Source organism: Pezoporus occidentalis, unplaced genomic scaffold (genome assembly GCF_034315485.1).
Source record: "Pezoporus occidentalis ecotype Australia unplaced genomic scaffold, CSIRO_AGI_Poc_V1 ctg79, whole genome shotgun sequence".
Classification (NCBI taxonomy): Eukaryota; Metazoa; Chordata; class Aves; order Psittaciformes; family Psittacidae; genus Pezoporus; species Pezoporus occidentalis.
Window position 1 is genome coordinate 241,230 of NW_026916147.1, and position 16,920 is coordinate 258,149.

General features: G+C 47.7%; 1 protein-coding gene across 1 annotated transcript; it reads right to left on the minus strand.

The window, feature by feature from the left end:
- Positions 1-1,461: 1,461 nt before the first annotated feature.
- On the minus strand, positions 1,462-15,238 carry HPSE (heparanase). Its single transcript, XM_062602843.1, has 12 exons — positions 15,020-15,238; positions 13,415-13,560; positions 11,900-12,025; positions 11,207-11,380; positions 10,595-10,766; positions 9,937-9,984; positions 7,850-7,943; positions 7,174-7,280; positions 6,107-6,221; positions 4,411-4,529; positions 4,114-4,260; positions 1,462-3,364 (listed from the first exon to the last, which is right to left on the minus strand). The coding sequence occupies exons 1-12, from the start codon at positions 15,184-15,186 to the stop codon at positions 3,205-3,207; spliced, it is 1,575 nt and encodes a 524-aa protein (XP_062458827.1). The 5' UTR covers positions 15,187-15,238; the 3' UTR covers positions 1,462-3,204.
- Positions 15,239-16,920: the final 1,682 nt, after the last annotated feature.

The window sequence follows — 16,920 nt, forward strand, 5'->3', positions numbered from 1 at the left end:
AACTGGTACACGGTAAATCCAAGGTGAGCAATCCAAGCTCAAAAATGCAAAAGCAAATTGGAACATATGTGAGAGAATTGTTCCTGGTCTCAGATAAATCTGTGTGTGTGTGTGTGTGTGTGTGTGTGTATACACACATACTTAAGTTCAAGACCCCAAATTTTACAGCATTCACAGAGGGGAAAAACCCTTGGATAAGGTGTTCATGGGGCCTGTGCTGCTGCAGATGCGCAGGTGGGGCCTGCAAGGGTGGTATTCAACTCTGGGTCTGACCATACCTGTCCTGCTATGCTAGGATCCAGTGTCACTTACTACGTTTGTCTCCCTCCTGCTTTGTTTATACAGAGCTAACAGTAGCTATCAGCTTAATATACAACACTTCGTAAAGAAAAGTCACTTTGTGAAGAAGCTCAACATTACCCAGCAGTGTGCGCTTGCAGCCCAGAAAGCCAACCGTATGCTGGCCTGCATCAAAAGGAGCGTGACCAGCAGGTCGAGAGAGGTGATTCTCCCTCTCTACTCCACTCTCATGAGACTTCACCTGCAGTACTGCATTCAGCTCTGGGGCTCCAGCATGAGAGGTATAGAGCTGTAGAAATGAGTCCAGAGGAGAGTCACAAAGATGCTCCGAGGGCTGGAGGATCTATCCTATGAAGAGAGGCTGAGAGAGCTGTTCAGCCTCAAGAGCAGAAGGCTCAGGGGAGACCTTACAGCAGCCTTCCAATACCTAAAGGGGGCCTATAGGAAAGCTGGAGAGACATTTTTTTTTTATAAGAGCAAGTAGTGATAGGAAAAGGGGGAATGGCTTTAAACTGAAACAGGGGAGATTTACATTAGATATTAGGAAGAAATTCTTCATTGAGACTTAGAACAGGTTGCCCAGAGAAGCTGGGGCTGCAACATCTCTAGGAATGTTCAAGGCCAGGTTGGACAGGGCTTGGAGCAACCTGGTCTAGTGGAAGGTGTCCCTGCCCATGGCATGGGGTTGGAAATAAATGATCTTTAAGGTCCCTTCCAACATAAATGATTCTATGATGCAATGCCACCTGGGTGTGTGTAGAGCTTTTTAAGTCAAAAGCAGTTACACGAGCTGTGAATGATACCTCTCACCACCCCGCCATTTGAAGAACCAGGCTGTATGCTCAGAGGAGACGTATCTGGGAGGGGAAGCCAGAGCAGCTGTCACTGGCACAGCTGGACCTCCCTGTACTGCTCCTAGTAGTTCTTGCATGCTAATCAGCCCATGTACTGTGTCTGAGTCAAACAGTGAGGTGGAGGTGACCCCTCTGTCTGACTCAGTGCAACTGAAACACACCAGCCTGGGTACGATTTCTTTAATTTTTACTTACTCAGGTTACTCTTGTTGAAAATCATGCAAAATGTAGATGATGTGTGACCAAAAGGAATGGAGGGATTTTTTGTGGTATCAGTATGTGAAAAAAAGAGTCTTGAGAAAAAGGAAGATTGCCAAAAACTGGTATAAATCACTTTAATTAAAACCGTCAAATATAAAAGTCACAAGCATTGGAACAAACAAAACTGTTAGAAAAGTTCTAAAAAGAAGCTACCAGGCAAACAATCATTTTGATGTCTTAGTTGTAAATTGTTATGATAATTCTATAATACTAACTTTAAGTAGACAGTATGTAAGATTTCCCACTTCATTTTATGCTACCTTGTCTTATTGAACTTGGACAATATAAATCTAGCATTCCTTATTCTCATTTCTGATCTATATTACTTCCTGATACATAACTCTTTGGAGAATGTATCTGCACTGTGGGTGCAAACACTTCTTTGACACGCTGAACTTAAATATAACATCTTTATTGTGCAACTTTTCATCACAGCGTCAGAAGTTTGTCTGTTTTTAAAGTCTTCTCCTTAAAACATGTCCCCTCCCTCCCTGTGTTGAAACCCCGTGTAGCTGGTAGCATCCTCTTAAAGCTTAAGAAGTGAAATACAGTGGTGTGTTGTTGTTTTCCCCTGCTGTGCTCAAAATACCATGAGGCATTGACAGTGGCACGGGTTATATGCCTTCAAGAAAAGTAGATGCAAGTCAACACATGCAGGAGGAGCCCACAGGTATTCTCTGAGGGGTTTTGCTCCCCTGCAGACCAGCAGCCGACAGGGCAGAGGAAAGCAGCCAGTGGCACACTAAGCTGCAGCAGGGTGTGCATGGGGAAGGCACGGTTGGGGAAGAAAAGGCACCACCAACACAGCTTTCTGGCCAAAACTGCTGTTTGCCCTGCAAGAGGAATGTCAGCCTGATGGGTGGGTTTGTCCCCTGAATTGTCTAAGGCCACCGATGCCCCTCTGATGGTCAAGGGGTGGGTGGTTTGCTCAGTCTCTTTACTATCCCATGTCTTCCAGGCCCTGAGCGATTTAGGGAGTGTGAAGCAGAGCTCCACCTACAGATAGGGTCAAGGAAGTCCCTTCCAGCTGAACCTCCTGCGGGGTGGTGGAGGTTGAGTGAGCGCTCATTTGCCGTCACGTCATTTATCGAAAGCTCGCCTTTGGAAAGTATGTAGCTATAGCTCCATCTTGTGACCGAACCTCCCAGCTTGGAACAGCCGTAAAGCGCTGCCCTAATCCCTGCGGAGAGCCTGTTTTCTCGGCAAGGCGTTTTCCCCTGCAGCTAACCCCAACCTCGGTTTGCTTTGTGTCCCTGATTTCCACCCCAGGATGCCCTCAGCAATCACAGCCCCTCCTTGGGCTTCCCCACATGGTGCAGGCAAAATTACATCTGTACAGCTAAAATAAACCCCTTGCTCATCCTTTCTGAAAGCAAGCTTTCGAAGGAACTGCTTTGAAAACTGTGCTTGCAGAAATGAGAGGAGAGTGGAGGCTGCAATTATTGCCTGGCAAAGCCCCAAGGGCAGCCTGAGAAGCTGATGCAGCTCTGCACATGGCGTGGAGAAGGGCCCCGTGCTCAAGTGCAGTGATCCAGGCTGGATCAAGAGCAAAACCAACCCCTGCCTGGGCTTTCTCTACCTGGATAATTTTCCCAGGATCTTAACAAGCATCATTCATGTACATATTACCCAGTGGGACCTCATGTCTTCACCAGCACAGAGATCGTACTGGTGCCATCACACTTGCATCCCTTGCCAGAATTAAATCTCATGGTAGAAACGTGAATTTCTAGGATTAGACTTCCCTACTACCCAAGTGCTTTACATTTATCCTGCGTGCATTAACCATTTAAATGCAAGCAATAGCTTTGGTGTTTTTGATAACATAAAAGCCATAAGAGAAGGCTGGAAGGCTGAGGATGCTGCCGGGACCAAGGGGTTTTTCAGTAAGCTCTGGCAGTGTTTTGTCATCCACCATCTGTAGCACACGGCTGTTCAGCTCAATAGACCTGGAGAGGGACAGAGACACTGTTTGGGCAGCTGTGTTCTGTTTGTTATCGAGCACAAACAGCTCTGAATCCGAGTATAAACATAAACTCAGCCCAAAGCCAAATTAAACTTCCCTTGAGGGTTTATGTGTGCACACACACAGCATCTGCAGCACTCCCTCTGCAAGGGCTCCTTTAGAGTCATAAGCACATGCAAGTTGAAAAGTATATGTTTCTTACTCTTCTGGTGAGGGTAACAGCAGAACAGGCTTTGAAAAGTACAAGTTTTAATTGTTTTTGCTCCTGCAAATATTAAGATATCTTCTATTCCCACAGAGCAGATCCTTCCTGTGCTGACGCATTAGCAGTAACAATAAAAAGAAACCACACAAAGCCTGAACACCTTGCTGTAAATGAGGAGCCAGCACTTGGGAAAGCAATATAACTGTGCTTGTGCCACAAAAAAGGACTTCAGCAGCTGGTCCAGAGCCCTGAAGCCTGCTAGGAAAAAGCTTCCCAATTAACATCAAACAAGTATCCTCATACCTCAGCAAGCTTTCAGCAGCCTCATTTTTTTGAGAACTGATTTACCAGAAGTCAGACCTTATCAGAAAAAGCTCCAGATCACCCTAACCATTCTGTGATTCTATGACTGAATGATAACCTCTTCCTGCCACCCCCCACCTTCCACATCAAACAAGGTGAAGTTTCAGAGGACACCGAAGTCTACTCACGATCCTTTCTACAGAGACAGGAGAAACTGCACTTACCTGGAAAGGATATTCGCTTTGCCATGAGGCAGTAAGAGGTACTGATCCACATGCTTGCTCAATAAGTAATTTGGCAGCTGCAAATGTTGGGTAACATTGTAGAGGTTTAAGGCAAACAGCGTCACATCCCCTTCTCTGTATTTTGGGCTGCAAGGCAAGAGTAGATGATGGTGTCAATTAGGAGAGAAAGGTTTCACAGATATAGGGCATCCTTCTGCTGTCTCAGATTGCTTTTGTTGGCCTGGGGATGGCCATGGGCTCAGGTTCTGGGATATTTCACCCTTTCTGATGGCTTACTGGAGGGGGTTTGTGCAGTGGAGGTAGACACGGAGCTTCCTCTCATCAGCTCCTGTCAGGCCAACCTGCAGCACCTTGGTACCCACCAGCTTCTTGTAGAGCAGTGAGAGCCAGTAGTCCTGGGAGGCACAAAACCACACGTGAGCACTTTTGTACATGCCAGATACTCCACACAGTGCTTAACAGCATTAATTTTGCTGGTAATTTCAGGATTTTTTTTTCCCCCATACACTTTTTCTTTTCCAAGGTTTTCACTGTATCTGTTCAAGTTCCTACAAACTGCACAGCTAAGCAGAAAACCCTGTTCCAAGCTGCAGAGCAGCTGTGTTTACAAGGTACCTTGGAGTGATTTTCCACTTCACATGCAAATCTCTGTGGAGGAGAGACAGTCTGCATTCCAGAAACTCCCTTTTGCAAGGCACAGAGCACTGCAAGGCACTCAACCCACAGGGGATGAGCTGCCCTGCCAGCAGGAAAGCTTGCACCCAGTTCACAGGCACAATGCCAGGAGGAGGCCCACAACAACTTCCATGCCTTTCACTAACACTGTGCTTTTGAACAGGTCTCAGGATTAATTGCTGAGCACCAGTCATGGAGTTAATCCTCTGACACTCCAGGATAGTGCCTGAGAGCAGGGTGATGCCCAGTGCAGGCTTGTTTTCCAGGTCTGCTTTCTTTTACACCTTCACCACTACTTTTTCTCCATGAAGTCTGTGAGCTTGCATGCTCAGCTCCTCTGCAAGCCTCTTGACACTGCTGTGATTCTTCATTTCCCTGCTAACTAACACTGATGGAACTGGATTTAGATTTCCCTGCCTCTAAAGCATTATTCACTTGATTAGCATATGTACTGCCTGTAGGTGAGGAACAAAGGCATGTCCTTTCAGTCCAAATTAAATCTATTTTAAATGAGGAAATAAAAACCCCAAAGTAACAAGCAACCCAGTCCCTGGCATAGGGACCAGATGAACAGGCAGGACAGAAAACCCCTGAATGCTGGGTTTCCTCTCAGATGGTCTCTATGAACCTGTGAAAATTGTGACTTGGAAGCAAAAGAATGAGTGGAAAGCTAAGAAGAAAGATGCTATCCTCTCACCCCAAGGTAAGTGTTACTAGCAGAAAGAAACATGTTCTTCAAATAATGATGTTTCATCACAGCAGAATGTTATTTCCTATTAAATCCAACTATATTAAATGCATGTTTTCATTTAATTATCCTTCAGCCACTACTGAGGGCTTAATGTGTTCATGACCTAAGAAATGGTTGAGTCTTGACTTGATATTGGCTTGCTTTCACATGGAATATAATTATTATAATATCTCCTATCACTTCTATTTAGAAACTACTTATTGCTCAGCTGAGGAGTACTCAAACCAAAACAGTCCATGCAGAAAAGCCTTGTGAACTCCAGAAGTGATGCTCTGATTTGTATGCAGACATGTCCCAGCAATCAGTCTCTGCTATGCTGAAGACTAGCTGCATCCATGTGGTTACAGTAAACATCTTGTATCTATAGATATATAACACATGAACCTATAATGAAACATGAGCTAACTTTAGGTACAAGGATAACTGTGACTATGCTACAAAAAAAAAGGTGTTGTTAAAGTAGCTGACTTGTATCTCCACCTCCAGTGTTGCCTGTGCAGAAATACACACACCATTCAGATGGCATTAGTGGGGTTGCATACATACCGGCAAAGGCTCAAAGTTGGCATCCACCAGGTGATAGGTCCCTGCCCCGAAGAAAACCTGCCTCATCACCACATCAATCCCCTGCTTGGCTGAAAGCCCAAGTTTGTCCAACCACCTGACAAAAAAGATAAGGCAAACATCACGCAGATGGAATTGCTGACCTCAGCTGACCACCATTGCTCCTCTCCAACCAGAGCGGGAAGTAGGAAAGAAGGAATTAGGGCAGGATACTGACTTCCTTAAGAATCACACAGCTGATTTCTGTTGAAGTCTTGCACTGATTACCTTAAAATACAGTCCCAGACCACCTCTGGAGGTCAGAGTTGGTGGGAACAGTTGCTCCTCTCCCCTATTTGCAGGCAGTGGAAACTAGGAGTGGCAGTGGATGCTCCTGAACTGGTCAAGGGCCTGAGGGCTGAGAGAAATCATTACAACAGCAAGGTTGCCTGCTACTACCAGGCTTTGACTTGCTGACTCACAAGGCCCTGATGAGAATATCATCATGCCTCATAGGAGGGTGAAAAAATACATTGCATCCATGGTTTTGGTTCATTTTCAAAGCATGGACTATACATTTCCATGCAATTTTATCTCCCTCAATCTACAAACTGACCAAAGTGATAAGAAAAGCCTGATTTCTTTCACTTCAACGGGTTTCTGCAACTGGAGTCCTTGGGGAAAATGATTTTTATAGCTAAATTTCCATTGGGTTAGTTATCTCACAGTGATAAAACAATGACTGTGGAAAAGGATACCCATCTTGTGAATGACTTTCCATAGTCACAAAAGGATGGAGTTTGCGTTTGCAGATTCAAGGGCAGAAATACAACTTTATAATGCTTCTTATCTCCCATTTGCTGTAGGAATCTGCTATAACTTGGGCCTACGTTGAACCTTAGGCATGGGGGAAGCATACAGGGAGCAGTGGGAGGATTATGATACTCAACCCACTCATTGCCTGTGCTCCCCAGGAAGCCTGAGGGAAGCATTCCTCCCATGGGGCAGGTATAAACCCCCTTCAGCCTGTAAAATATGACATTTCCCCATACCTGTGACATGGTACTCACATAAAACCAGCAATGTAAGTGTTGGACAGCCTGGGAGCTCCCCCTCCATAGGCAGAGCTCGTCTCTCCCAGCCAGACCTTCTTATTGGGCACAGTCCCACCAACAATCTGGCCAATGTGGCATAGGGAAGAAGAGGAAGGGACAACAGGTAAGTTTGCTGGCTATGGAAATATTGGGCAATCAAAATTTTATGCTTTAGCCAAATGCCTACATATGAGGTTTGCATTTAAGGGATAACACCAACTGAGGAGGGATGTCACACAAATTTTGATCAAAACGACTGGAAGCAGATTTGCTTTCCCCCCTCCAAAAATACCCAGATCTGTGCAAGTAGAATGAGGCAAACATTGCTGAAAGCCTGGTTCTGTAAGTCTTACGCTGTGTAGTGGTATACTCTAAGTTACACTGTTCTCAGGATCTCAAAATGCAAAGAAATCAGGGAGGATGGAGTTATGACCATAAATTACATCCCTGAGTAATAAATGCATTGATAAATGAGAATGTTGTAGGCTTATGATGCATCTGGCACCATTCTTTTGGTTTTGATTTACAGTGGCAGCAGCACCCAGGCTTTGAGGATCCCCATTTATTGCTAGTGAGAAACCCTACTTTATTCTGGATTCTCTGCTAACACTCTGGAAATTGAACATGGGAATGAACAAACAGGACAAAGCACCTCCAGGACTTCATGCACAGCTGTGGCAAAGGTATCCAGCACTTTAGGGCTCAAGAAATCCTCCCTTGTTGCACTTCGTCCGTTCACATAGTAACTGGAAATGGAAAAAACCCACACAAAATGAAGAAAAAAATACCAGCACTGGCACAAAACACCACCAAAAGTATTCAGTTGCTTGATACGTTTATTCACAGCACTGGTTTTCTGTTCAGTTCTTTTCCCAGATGTGTGTGTTTGTATTTAAGGGATTACCAGGTATTACCTTGATGGAGCCAGGGTATCACAGAAGTAGCAGGGTTTTTTTTGCATCAACTTATTTAGAACAAGGAAAATACCACTAAAAGCCAGCTTCTCTAAGTCTTCTCTTGCTGAAGAGTCTGACACTCGTATGTGATTACTCACTATACTGTATCAAGTTATATATTAAAAACCAGATCCCTGTTTCTGTCCCTCTATAGGAGTATTTTGGCTATCTACCTGGAGGGGAACTGGAATGAGGCATCCTTGTGGGATGAAGGTTGCCCTCCACCATGAGCTGAAGAGCTCTTAAGTCTGGTTTGTCCATGTAAAGAACAGGAAATTGGGATCCCTGCAGTTTTTACATTTCATCACACTAACACTCAGTCCTACCAGAAGTAGCTGAAGTCTTCCAACCGCAAAAGGAAGCTAAAACCTGATAATCCTAAATTAGTAAAGAAAATAACTCATGCCCATTTAAAGCAAAAACAACCAAAGGGCAAGAACAGCCCAGGAAAGGGAGAGGACACATTTTATGCCTGCTGGCTGCTCAAAAGAAATAGATAAGTCATATATTTATACATATATATAATATAAGCATGTGCATCTTTTCCTACTGTTACTGACCCCTGCATGTCAGATCTGCATTCAGTTCTGGGAATAAAACCACCTTCACATAGAAATCACTTTCAATCACATGGAGTTAATGGCAGGTGTCCTGGGGACAGCTTGCCCCATTGCACACCTGAGCACTTTAAAACTGCTTCTCTAAGCCATGAGACAAGAGGAAAGGGCTTGCGCCAGCGCTGTTTGCCCTGCAGCTGGGATCTGAGGGCAAGTTATACACACACAGCCCAAACTGACTTGGAGAGCAAATATAAGGGAACAGGAGAAGCTGCTAGCACTTTCCTATGGGTAAGGGTCAGCCAGACCTGCAGAGCTTTCTGTTTGTATCAAACAGACATAAATATAGAGGGAAAAAAAGCAGCATGTAACACATCAGCTAACAGGGCTTCTGCTGTACTTTTCACAGGGAGTTGGGTGCATTTGCAGCAAGGTCATCAGTGACTCCCTGAATTTGTTTTAAGGGAGCAAAGCTTTCACTCAATCCGGTTCAACCTTTCTAATGCCAAAGAGAGCACCAACGTTAGGGGTACTGACTCCATTTCCAAGCCCAGCCACCCATGGGTTGTTTAAACCTTGTGTTAAAATCCTTCTCTCATGCACAAGTTCAGCAGAGGCATCTCTGCCAGGTAAGTCTGAGCTACCCGCTTTTCCTTTTATATGACACCCCCTTCTTCCCATGGGAAAGTGCATTTTGTTTGCAACGGTTGGCAACTTGAAGCTTTGAGACAACTGGGACTGCTGCTCAGATCTCACCAGCTTTTGGTATGTCAAAACACAGCTTGTGCAAAAAGGCTCAACCGTTGCAGATACTCTCATCATGCAGGGGAAAGCTGTGATACCCCCTCACACTCTTCTGAGAAATAAAGCTGCGGTGCCATCCTTTTCTCCACATCCCACTTATGTTTTTCTCAATGCATATATTTAGCAGGCAAAATGACAGTCTGGCACGTGTTGCATTCCCTGCTGCTGTGCTTACGTTACAACCCCCCAGCACTGCTTTTGGGTCTGTGCACCAAGTAGCCTCTTTGGAGAACTTCTGCATTTCTGTAGCGCACTCCCTCAATCCATCTCTTATTGTGAGTGGAGCAATTTGAGGAGAGGCACCTGAGGAACTGCTGAGAGGGGTGTTGCACCCCCTCTTTCCTCTTGAGGTGCTCAAACTGACATTTTGTAAAGAAAACAGGCAGTAAGCAGAGCAAGGATGGTATCTGAGCGGTACTTACTGGTGCCATGTGACAGAGTCGATCACCTTCCCTCCTGATTTCAGGAAGCTGCAACCAGAAGGGATGAAGTGGAGAGCGGAGAGGTTAGTACTGGTGATGGGTCACAGCCTCCCTTGAGCAAACTGCCCTGCACAGCCTTATCCTCTCCCCCCAGCTGGCAGTAGTGATGGCGAATTGCCTTGGGGCCATGCTTGTGATGGCTTTTAAATGGGCTTTGGGCAGCCCGGCTGCCTCAGCAGGTTGCTGGGAGGGTGAATTAATGCTTGTGTAATACACAGAGATTTCTAGTATGAAAAGCCCATGTCAACACAGCCAGTGCTCAATTGAGAGGTGTGTGGATCACTGAAGTACTGCTAGCATTTTTGTTTCAACTGGCTGAGCATTTAAGCCTTGAGCTCATGCATGCAGGTAAGATTTTAGTCATCCCCTGTCAAGGGGAAAAAAAAACAATCCATGTTTCTAATTCAAAGGAAAATCAGGAAATTAGTTCTCAAATAGGATGTATCCAGTTGTACATTCTTAGTATTGATTTGGAACAGAAAACTCTCAAAACTCTGCCCAGATGCCTCCTCATGTCCATACTGCATCTGGGTGCAGACAAGCCACTGCTACCCACAGCTGCCCACCCTGGGTGTGCTGCAGGGCCCCACAGCCCTACCTCCTCAGCAGTCTCTGTGTGTGCTTCCGGGGCTGCCCAACATCAGGACCATAGAGCTTGGCTTGCCTGTAGAGGGTATAGCTACTGAGGAGGTGGCGCAAGTGAATGAAGTCTTGCCCCAGCTGGAAGCCGTCGATGTAGACACCGGATTTCTTCCTGAAGCTGTTGGGCTCTGGGGAAGAAATGTGTGCATCAGCATCCTGCTCCAGTTTTGGGGCACAAAATAGGGCAGCTTGTTCCACTGGGAGAGTACCAACCCTCTATGCCTGATCTGGCATGGTACAGGTGAGATGTCTGAAGGCAACGAGCATGACACCAAAAGCCTGGGTGACTGGAGAGTGTGCTGCTCTCCAGTACTCTGTCCAAGGTGACATCCTGTACCTTGAACAGCATCATTCACCTCGTCTCAGAGCAAAATTATCTCAACTGGCTCATTCATTGGGCCTTCTGTGCAATCCCTCCTCGCAAATGAAGACCTTATTTTTTCTCAATAAAGCATCACCTTGCCTTTATGGACTGTCATCCAAAACATCCAAAATTGCCAGCCCATAGCCTGTGGTGGTGCCTTTCAGGTGACTGCTGGCCTGGCCCGCAAGCTGGCTTCACACTCACCATTCCCGAGCTCCCAGGAGATGTTGTACCTCCGTGAGGAGCAGTAGTCCAGCAGTGCCTGGGCATTGGAGCTGTCCCACTGCAAGCCATCTTTCCGCAGCAAGGCGTTGAGCCCAAAGACCAGGTGAAACCCTGAGCAGTTTGCAAAGCTGTAGAGAATGTCCAGGGTATTCCCTGCACAGAGGGAAAGAAGGGGATGTTTATATCAAGGTTATGGTGTGCTAGTTGAGCTCCAGCCAAGTGACGATCTTTACTGCCTGTATTTATTTAGCCTGGCACTGCAGATGTGCCTAGCTCTCCCAGCTGGACAAAACAGCCCAGACCTTGCTACACACCATCCTGCAAGGCACTGAGATCCTCCCAAGTCCTGCAGCAGCAGGATGCTATTAACTATGAGGTGGCAGACAGTATAGGATTTCTTTGACTATTTTCTTCAAGGCCAGGTTGGACGGGGCTTGGAGCAACCTGGTCTAGTGGAAGGTGTCCCTGCCCATGGCAGGGGGTTGGAACTGGATGAGCTTTAAGGTCCCTTCCAACCCAAACCATTCTGTGACTCTATGATTGTTCTAAGTGGGTGAAATGTTTATTTTACAGTGGCTTCAGCTCCTAACAGCCTGTGATCCTTTTACCACAGGGCAGAGATTTGCAACCCCCTGTTATAAACCCTAGCAGAGAAATCCATTGAGGTCTTACTTGTAATGGTGGTGTTTTTGTGCTTTTTCCGGTTATGCTCCGCAAGAATCAGCTTCTCCTGGCTGGGCCACTGGGCCAGCAGCAGCCTCTCAACAGCAGCAAATGCAGGCCTCGAGCCACAAGCCTCTGCAGGGGAGAAGAAGGTTGATAGCAATTAAGCTCTCATGTTCACAGCCAGAGGCAAGCATGCAAAGGGATATATCCCTCAGGAGGAAGCCCAATGGCTTGGTGCCAGGCTGAGAGCCAGTTGTGCACTTCAGTGAAGTGTATCCCTACTTCCACAATGTTAACTATATAGAAAAAGAGGTCTGGCTTTGTGCATAGATACATATTATAAATATATGGTGCATAAGTATGTATGTGATGTATCTTTCCCAGTTTAGGGTGATGGAAATGGTAGAGTGGAGGAAGACCAAGCTCTGCTTCTGGAGGCAGCTACTGTGGCATTGCTACATGATAAACTGTTTTAGCTGGAGCATCAGCCAGAAACCCTTGTTCCAGTGATCTGACAAAGCATGGGCTGCCATGCCCCAGGAGCAGATAAGCCACCCCAGCTTGCAGTGGCACAGCAGGGCCCACCTTGCTGTGAGCAGATATGGTGCAATGCTTCCTGAACCGCCTGTCTCATGCAGGGGAAAGCACTGACTGCCTCGTATGGCTCTAAAAACACCACCAGCAGGAGTCATAAGACACCAGTTCTTCAAAGCTCATGTCTTTTCTCAGCATGTAAATCAGGAACAAGCCATAACCAGAGAGGAAGGCATGAGCTAGAGTCACAGCTCATGATCTCAGAGAGGAGGCAGCCACTCAGCAGAGTGGAACAGGGGTAAAAGTACCACTTGACTTCAAAACTGAGCATCACCATACAGTGATGTACAATTGTGCTGTCATGCGGGAATAGATGGGAATCCTTTCTCCTTAAATACCTCTAGAAGGGTTTATGTGCCTTTGCTAAGTTTAAAGAATAAATGGACTTTAATGCAGTGGGAAACCTCACGCACCAGGACCAAGCTCAAGCAGTTGACAGTGTTCTGTGGGTTTGCACTTGGCATGTCGAAGCAACAGGAGGGCAAGGCTGCGCCCCCAGCCTAGCTCTGGCTTTGGCCAAGATAGAGAAAACAGACACTCTGTTCTCATCAGATTACTCCTTCTGTCCATGACTTGATTTTCACAATGAAACCACAGCTTTTGGGCTGGCTGTGTCTGTGTCCCACGCAGCAGGGGAGCTACCAAGGCTGCTGCACGGAGCACGGGGCAGCAAAGGGGGAGTCCCAGCAGAAGCCAGGGTGGATGTGATATCCCCCACACACCCTTCCTGGCTTTCCCATGGCTGACACAGCTCCTCCCACAGACAGTGCTCAACATGCACAGACCTCCTCTCCACAGAGAACAATGCTGACTTTGTAGAGGACTCCCAGCACTGCTGCTGTGCCCTTGTGGCATCCCCACCCTGCCTCAAAGTTATCTCCTAAACCAAGGATGGTTTCGAGTCTAATACATTGATGCCAGCTTTACCTTGCTGGGCCTGAAGTTCCCAGATGATTCTTTCTTCCGATGTTGAATCCTTATTGGGATCAAAGATGAGAAAATCTGTCTCGGTGCCACCAAACCTCAGGAAGCCTGGGGACAGGGCTGTTGCCAGGGCATGCAGTTTGGGATTGCTGAGGAAGGGAAACCAGGAAACAGAAAAACACTGTATTCATGCAGACTATGTCTTTGGGGTAGAGACTAAGCATGGCAAGTGCTCAGAGGAAGTGCTGCAGTAGGTGACCTGGGGTTACCCCGTAGCGAGGAGCAGATGTGGAACATCTAGGGAACACGGTCACAGACAGGGAATCAAATCTCTGGGCAAAGTAAGGCCATACTCCAAAATAGGGGTTGGGTTTTTTGTGCCAAGCATCCTTCTCCCCTAGATTTTTTGGTTTTGTTTATACCAAACTAACATACCTGTCCCATGAGAAGGTGGGTATATAACTGACTTCACACCACCAGTCCCGTTTCCATCAATGAGACCCAAAGCAATCGCTTTTCTACCCAAGAGAGATTAAAAGTCCATGCTGGACACTTGCTAGCTTTAGCAAAGCAGGTCCGTAAAATAACTCAACACACAGCACTGACACCGGCCTTCACTGGGAGAAACCACAAGGCGTCAGAGGACACCAGGCACACCAGCACTATCTGCTTGGTGGTGACACACAGCAGATTAGAGACCACCAAGTACTTCCCACTCCCCGTGGCGTTAGGGCTGGCCCCAAACCCAACCCCAAGGTGTTTGGTTGGGGTTGGAGACCCAAGTGAGCACTCTCCAATAAAGCTGGTGTCACCTTTCTCACTGGAAAAGTATTGTAGGGTTGAAAAATGAGATCAGACAGACGAAAAGGAAATAATGAAGATTGCCCCACGAAAAGGTACAGTCAAAAGGAAGAGTACAAAAAAAAAAAGTAGAAAAAAAGCAGGGAAGAAAAGGCAGGAGAGGTCAGAGCCAAAATAACAGGCAGGGAACAACCATCACTTGGCAGTTTCAGCATTACCCAAGGGGATAAAAAAGGCTTCATTTTTAGGATCTCCTGATTCAGCTTTGATGGTGACAGATCTTCAGCATTTATTTGACTTTATGTTGACAGTGCCTCGCAAATGTTTGCAAAGCCGGGCGGCAGGACTAGCAGCTCTGCCACTTGTAACCCTTCTGCTCGAAGGCTGCCTTCTCTTTTTCTGTTCACAAAGCAGCTCCTCTCTCTTAGTTTATCCCCGTGCTGCTTCCAGCGAGTACCACCCGAGCTGCGCCTTCCCTCCACCCACCGGCCCTGCCGCGCATTCACCGAGCACCCACGGCAGGGATGGCCTTACTGCTGCTCCGGGAGAGCGAAATCAGGGCATCCTGAAGCAGGAGGCTGCAGCAGCCGGCTCCAGCTCCAGGGATGGGGTTCCCCCGTTTCCCCCCGCTCCCCTCTCCGCAGCAGCAGCGCCTTCGCCGACTCCCAGCCGGGATGCCTGGGCTCTCTTCCCCGTGTCTGCGGAGCTTTGCTCCCGTCCTGGACCGCCGCCCTGGGGGACCCCTCTGCTGCTCCCCATCCCCTGGTTCCTTTCTCCTTTGCCCAGAAGGGGCGGGAGACGGCTCACCTGAGCAGAGCGACATAGCGCGGGTCGCGGGCCAGGCTGGCGTCCAGGGTGAGGGAGAGGAAAGCGGGGCTCACCTCGCAGCGGGGGGTGCCCCGCAGCCCCAGCCGCAGCACCGCCGCCTGCCCCTCCGAGAGCAGCAGCAGCGGCAGCAGCCGCGGCAGCAGCATCCTCCGCTCCCGGCCGCCGCTCCCGGCCGGTGCCCACCCCCTAGGAGGGCGGGCCTGTGCCGGGGTGTGTGTGCTGGGTGGGTGCGCACCCTCCGCTCCCCGCCGGGACGGAGACACGGACGGAGGCAGCGTGAGCAGTGAGCGCCGGGGCCCGCCTCACCCCCTGAAAGGGGCTTCGGGATGCAACAGCATCTTGGAAGCGCAGCCCCGCGGCCGCGCGGTGTATCAAAGCAGCGCCAAGGCAGCTGAAGCGCAGGGTTACTCTGCCAACACCTTCAACCATTACAAAACAAACCTGGGATTCAAGCTGGTTATTTGCCTGCTTTGACCTTCCGAGCATTGCAGCACGACCAAACAACTTCTGCAGCTTTCTGCCTTGCCTGTGCAACCCTGGGCAGTTGCGTGCAAAACCAGCGGGCTGGAAAATCACTGCACGCTGAATATTGCTACTGCTACCACTGAAGGATGAGATGTTCAGCCTGACACCCCAGCCACGGGCCTCTGCTGCCGAAAACCGAGTCACAGCAGAGCACAGCAAGCCTGTGACAAATAACACGGGGCAACCATGGCACTTCAGGCTGAAGCTCACCTTCCCCCTCCTCCCGCTGCAGCACTGTTGCAATAAGGGTATTTCTTAATTACAGCCAACATGCAACGTGGAATTGATGTTACAACAAAAAAGACTTGGGCCTGCTTTGGATCTGTACCCCAGGGACTCCCTGCAGAATCTATCCCATGCCAAAAACTCTTCCCCTTTGGAAGCCCTTCAGGGAAACAGCCTGCTGCAGATTAATATGCATGCTGTTGAATCATCAGCAGAGTTTCTCAACTCTGGAAGTGTTTATCCCTGGAAGTGTTCAAGGCCAGGTTGGACATGGCTTTGAGCAACCTGGTCTAGTGGAACGTGTCACTGCCCGTGGCATCTTTAAGGTTTCTTGCAACCCAAACCATTCTATAAGTCTATGAAGCAATTACACTTAACAACACTATTACATTTCCCTATCTGCATCAGTTCATCCTGAAGCACAAATGTTTCTTATCAAGTTTGTTTTGAAAACAAGCATCTGCTGGAACATGCTGCAAATTGTTCAGTCCTTATCTGCTACTTTATTCGGGCACAGTGCTTCCCACACTCACTGAGGCTGGGGTATTAATCAGTGTGGCTCAAGTGCTCCCTTGCCTGGCCCTTCCTGTTCCTGCTTGCTCTACGTTTTTATACTATTAAGTAACTGGCCACCAGAACGAGAAGAACTAGACCAAATGAACTCTGCTTTTGATAAACACAGCCATGGCTCTGCCAGAAAGGAAACATCAGTGAGGTTCCTGACTGTCTCAGTATCTTAGCCAGCATAATGGTTCCCATTCCGGGGTACACCACCAATTATATGCCTACACCCACAGGAAGGGCTGGGGTGACTATCTGCCAGAGGAATAATTTATCTATCAGCAGATGACTGGATCACCATGCTGACTACCCCTGAGTGAACCAAGGATTTAAGAATGCAGCTCAGCACGTGGCAAATCACTGTTGCAAATCAGGTTAAGGTCATTACGGCAGGTACAGAAAATGTTAATAGCTGTCAGGCGAGATGCAGCTTGTGCACAATTGCTTTGTGCTGGAATTCACTGCTTTTCCCTTTATGTGCTTCCTTGAAGAGAAGCACTTAGAATTACTTGCCCCTGTACTGTATTTCTCATGGCAGAGGCACAAGGTGTGCATTTCAAATAATCAGT

Excerpts from the sequence above, each read along its gene's own strand:
- HPSE (XM_062602843.1), bottom strand. The coding sequence starts at position 15,186 with ATGCTGCTGCCGCGGCTGCTGCCGCTGCTGCTGCTCTCGGAGGGGCAG. Across the intron at positions 9,985-10,594 it reads ACACAGAGACTGCTGAGGAG|CTTCCTGAAATCAGGAGGGA; the intron begins GTAGGGCTGTGG and ends TTCTGGTTGCAG. Across the intron at positions 4,530-6,106 it reads CCAACTTTGAGCCTTTGCCG|GACTACTGGCTCTCACTGCT; the intron begins GTATGTATGCAA and ends TGTGCCTCCCAG.